Genomic DNA, 5,572 nt, shown 5'->3' on the forward strand with positions numbered 1-5,572 from the left:
AAGAATGAAACTGGAACTGGTACTGATCAAGAGATCACTGGTAAAAAAATTACATTATAGTTTGGTTAAAATCCAAATTATGTAGGCCTTTGTAGGTTGTGCTTAGGAATTTACATTTCTATAAAAATTTGATGAGAAACTTATTGATGGTTTTGATCAGGGAAATAATGTATTAAAATGTGTGTGTGTGTATATATATATATATATATTTTAAAAGAATGTAGGTTTCACTTAGAATAATGTCCTCCAGGTTCATCCATGTTGCCACATATTTCAGGATTTCCTTCTTTTGTGTGATTGAATAATATTCCATTGTATGTATATACTACATTTTTCTTTTATTTGAGACAGAGTTTCACTCTGTTGCCCCGGGTAGAGTGCCCTGGCATCATCCTAGCTCACTGCAACCTCAAACTCCTAACCTCAAGCAATCCTCCTGCCTGGCTTTCCCAGAGTCCTAGGGTTATAGGCATGAGCCACTGTGCTTGGCCATATATACTACATTTTTAATCCATTCATCTGTCAATTGGCATTTAAGTTGTTTCCACATTTTGACTGTTATGAATAATTCTGCAATGAGTATGGGACTGTTAATATCTCTTTGAGATCCTGATTTCAATTCTTTTGAATTAATACCCAGAAGTGAAGTTGCTGGATCATATGCTAGTTCTATTTTTAATTTTTTGAGGAACCTCCATACTGTTTCCATAGCAGCTGCAACATTTTGCATTCCCTCCAAAAGGGTACAAAGGCTCTAATTTCTCCACAACCTCACCAACACTTTTGGTCTTTTGTTTTTTAATAATACACATCCTAACAGGTGTGATATAAATCTCATTGTGGCTTTGATTTCCATTTCCTTGAAGACTAGTGATATTGAGCTCTTTTCATATACTCGGTGGCCATTTGTACATCTTGTTTGGAGAAATGACATTATTGTAAGTGAAATAAGCCAGTCATAGAAGGACAAATATTACATTATTCTACTTATATGAGGTATCTAATATAGTCAAACTTATGGAAGCAAATAGAATTTTGGTACCAGGGGCTGAGAGGAGGGGGACATGGGGAGTTGCCGTTCAATGGGTATAAAGTTCCATTTATGCCAGATGAATAACAACTTCTGTATAACATTGAGATCTTCTGTATAATATTGTGCCCAGAGTTATCAATACTGTATTGAGCACTTAAAAATATGTTAAAAGGATATCTCACGTTAAGTGTTCTCACCACAATAAAATAAAAAACATGTGTAAAGCATTCTGATTTTTTTTTCTCATTCTGTGCTTAAATACAGGCACAATAATGTAGGAGCCATGTGGTTGTCACAAAGATCATGGATGTGACAAAAAGATGCTTATAAACAGAGCTGGGTACAGTAGTGCCATGCCTGTGGTCCCAGCTACTCAGAAGGCTGAGGCAAGAGGATCACTTGAGCCTAGGAATTCAAGGCTGCTGTGAGCTGTGAATGTGCGTGTGAATAGCCACTACACTTAGCCTGGGCAAGACAGTGAGACCCCAGTGCTAAAAGAAACAAAAAACAAAAACAAAAACAAAAATAGAGTCAAATTATATAAGGGTTATTTAATAATAAAGTTTATTAAAAAACCCCCACTGGCTGCTGTGAAAAGCCATCTTTGCATTGTTCCCGGGTCCGGCTTCCTGCTCGCCGCAACCACCTCCCGCCGCGCGTCTCCTCCGCCAGCCGCCGCGGACTCCGGCAGCTTTATCGCCAGAGTCCCCGAACTCGCGCTTTCTTTTCCATCCCCTGCATCGGATCACCGGCGTGCCCCACGATGTCAGACGCAGCCGTGGACACCAGCTCCGAGATCACCACCAAGGACTTAAAGGAGAAGAAGGAAGTTGTGGAGGAGGCAGAGAATGGACGAGACGCCCCTGCTAATGGGAACGCTAACGAGGAAAATAGGGAGCAGGAGGCTGACAATGAGGTAGATGAAGAAGAGGAAGAAGTTGGGGAGCAAGAGGAGGAAGAGGAAGAAGGTGATGGTGAGGAAGAGGATGGAGATGAAGATGAGGAAGCTGAGGCTGCCACGGGCAAACGGGCAGCTGAAGATGATGAGGACGATGATGTTGATACCAAGAAGCAGAAGACCGATGAGGATGACTAGACAGCAAAAAAGGAAAAGTTAAACTTAAAAAAACAAAAAGGCCGCCGTGACCTATTCACCCTCCACTTCCCGTCTCAGAATCTAAACGTGGTCACCTTCGAGTAGAGAGGCCCGCCCGCCCACCGTGGGCAGTGCCACCCGCTGATGACACTCGCTCTCCACCACCCAACCAAAACCACAAGAATTTGCAACAGGGGAGGAAAAAAAGAACCAAAACTTCCAAGGCCCTGCTTTTTTCTTAAAAGTACTTTAAAAAGGAAATTTGTTTGTATTTTTTATTTACATTTTATATTTTTGTACATATTGTTAGGGGACAGCCATTTTTAATGATCTCGGATGACCAAACCAGCCTTTGGAGCGCTCTCTCTCCTACTTCTGACTTTACTTGTGGTATGACCATGTTCATTATAATCTCAAAGGAGAAAAAAAACCTTGTAAAAAAAAGCAAAAACAACAACAACAACAAAATCTTATTCCGAGCATTCCAGTAACTTTTTTTGTGTATGTACTTAGCTGTACTATAAGTAGTTGGTTTGTATGAGATGGTTAAAAAGGCCAAAGATAAAAGGTTTCTTTTTTTTCCTTTTTTTTTTCTATGAAGTTGCTGTTTATTTATTTATTTATTTATTTTTTGGCCTGTTTGATGTATGTGTGAAACAATGTTGTCCAACAATAAACCAGAATTTTATTTTGCTGAGTTGTTCTAAAAAAAAAAAATGTGTTTTTCGATGGTCGTATATAATGGGAGAAAATGCAGCATGCAGTCTGAAGAAGGTACAGAGTTGTTTCTACCCCAGTGTAGTCCAAGGGGACATTTAATTGCAAACAATACTGCCCTCTTGGACTGAGGGCTTTGCCAAGCATGAAAAGTTTGTGTTCAACACTTTCAGTGGAATATTTACTCTTCTGTTCTAACCCCCTCCAGCCTGACTAATTGAGATTCTCTTTTTGTACCCACCTGTTAACATGTGCAAATAATTAGTATGAACTTTCCCACCAATGACTATATTTATGTTTGGGTTAATCTTTGCTGCAGACTGAGTTGTGTCTCCCCAAAATTCACATGTTGATGCCTAACCTCCAATGTGACAGTATTTGGAGATCGGGCCCTTGGCAGATAATTAAATTTAGATTAGGTTATAAAGGTGGGACTCATACGATGGGAGTAGTGCTATTTTAAGAAGAGAGCACACACTATCTCTCTCTGTCTTTCTCTTTCTCCCATGACATGTGAAGACACAGTGAGAAGGCAGCCATTTACAAGGCAGGATGAGGGTCCTCACCAGAAACCAACTATGCTAACACCTTGACCTTGAACGTCTAGCCTCCAGAACTGTGAGAAAATACATTTCTGTTGTTGAAGCCATCTAGTCTATGTTATTTTGTTATGGCAGCCTGAGCTGACTAAGACAGATTTTGAAAGTAGAATGGGAAGGACTAATAAATTGAATTTTGTATCACAAAATGCAAACACAGTTTATAGCTCTTTGGCCTAAGGAACAGAAGAAACTTTGGTACAATTTAATGAGATGGTAGAAACTTATTGGAGGCTTGGCAAAATCAAGAGCTCTGCTTGTTACATTAAGTTAGAGTTGTCTATTAAACATATGAGTAGATATGTCAAATCAGTAATTAGATGTGTGAGTCTGGAGCTCAGGGATGTCCTTAGGTTTAGAAATACACATTTTGGAATCATCAGAATAAGAGAGTATATAAAGCCTTAAGATTATATAAGTTAGTTGAGGCCGGGCGCGGTGGCTCACGCCTGTAATCCTAGCACTCTGGGAGGCCGAGGCGGGTGGATTGCTCAAGGTCAGGAGTTCGAGACCAGCCTGAGCGAGACCCCGTCTCTACTAAAAATAGAAAGACATTATATGGACACCTAAAAATCTATATAGAAAAAAAATTAGCCGGGCATAGTGGCGCATGCCTGTAGTCCCAGCTACTCGGGAGGCTGAGGCAGTAGGATCGCTTAAGCCCAGGAGTTTGAGGTTGCTGTGAGCTAAGCTGACGCCACGGCACTCACTCTAGCCTGGGCAACAAAGTGAGACTCTGTCTCAACAAAAAAAAAAAAAAAAAGATTATATAAGTTAGTTGAGAGAGTGCTTGTAGATAGAAAAGAGATGAAGGTCAAAGACAAAGTTTTGAGATGTTCCAGAATTTGCAGATGGGGAAGAAGAGAAGACAGAAAATAAGAATAAGCAGTGACGTCAAAGTAGGAACAAAATCGTGAAACAAATAAAAATATTACAAGGAGAAATAAATGATCAATTGAGTCGAAATCTGCTCTGGGTTTGAGTAATTGAGGAGGAGAGCTGACTATTGTACTTACCATGATGGCAATCTTTGATGACTTCAACAACCATCCAGCGTGCCTGGGACTTTTGGTATTAAAACTGGAACAGTCCCTACTAAACCAGGATGAATTGACCATCCTAGGTTTCAGTGGAATGATGGGGAAAAAAATCTGATTGGAGTGAATTTACAATCCTATCCTTGTTGATTTTGAGCTGTCAATAGGGCAGATATATCAAATAGACACGCTCTGTTGACACAGAATTTTTTGTTTAGGAATTCAGAAAAACGATTTTGACTAGAGAGACACAGAGTTCAAAATGATCAGATTTGAAGTGGTATCAAAGCCATAGTGAATAAAATGGACACAGAATGATGTAGAATTATAAGAAGATAGAGATTTAATGCACTGTCACATTCCTCTTTTAAATTCTAACTAATTACCTTTCCTTGCAAGCAGCCAGTGAAATGATCTGTAAGGTAGTGAATGGAAGATTATGGAAGGTCAATTTTTCTGTTGCAATTTCTGCATGAGAGAATAAAGATAGAAAATCCCGCTAGACTATATTTGGGTTGGAGAAATTCATGTGAATGAGTAAAGGCTTTGACTTCACAATTTTCTGAGAGGCAAGATGACCCCTTCAAGGAAGAATGGGACCTGTCCACCTTCCCTTCAGTGAGTGAGTGTGTGAGTGTGTGTGTGTGTGTGTGTGTGTGTGTAGCTAGGTATATTTAGGAGTATGTAATGAATTTTTAACTGGAGAAATTTCTAGAGAAGACCATAGGTGGACAATGGTCTTCTTAATTCCCGAGGCAGGGAGAACAGTATATGGAGCTCAGAAGTTTCTTCCCAATGCCTCCAATGAAGAGTGAGCTAGTCCTCCTGAGGAGCAAAGATTCCTGTGCTGCCACCTCTGATGTGTTAGCTCCAGTGTCTGTATCTTACCAGCTTGACCTTTACTGAAAAATAGTAAAGAAAACTATGAGCAGGCAAAGGAAAATAACTGTACATTTCAGCAGACCCGCTAATTAGAGACAGGATGTTCAAACAGAAAGTCTAGCAATGAGGTGACATAGTGCTGCAGAGACAGGACAAATTTTTCAAAATAAGAAAAACACTTATGGGGATTTAATTGAGTATAAAAAGA

At 39.8% G+C, this 5,572-nt stretch overlaps 1 protein-coding gene across 1 annotated transcript; it reads left to right on the forward strand.

Moving 5' to 3' along the window:
- The first annotated feature begins 1,630 nt into the window (after nt 1-1,630).
- Nucleotides 1,631-2,374, forward strand: LOC138378264 (prothymosin alpha-like). The gene has a single exon (XM_069463616.1). It carries the CDS (start codon nt 1,797-1,799, stop codon nt 2,127-2,129), a length of 333 nt encoding a protein of 110 aa, XP_069319717.1. The 5' UTR covers nt 1,631-1,796; the 3' UTR covers nt 2,130-2,374.
- The last annotated feature ends 3,198 nt before the right edge of the window (nt 2,375-5,572 follow it).

The sequence above is a fragment of the Eulemur rufifrons genome, chromosome 30 (assembly GCF_041146395.1).
Source record: "Eulemur rufifrons isolate Redbay chromosome 30, OSU_ERuf_1, whole genome shotgun sequence".
Classification (NCBI taxonomy): domain Eukaryota; kingdom Metazoa; phylum Chordata; class Mammalia; order Primates; family Lemuridae; genus Eulemur; species Eulemur rufifrons.

Excerpts from the sequence above, each read along its gene's own strand:
- LOC138378264 (XM_069463616.1), top strand. The coding sequence starts at position 1,797 with ATGTCAGACGCAGCCGTGGACACCAGCTCCGAGATCACCACCAAGGAC.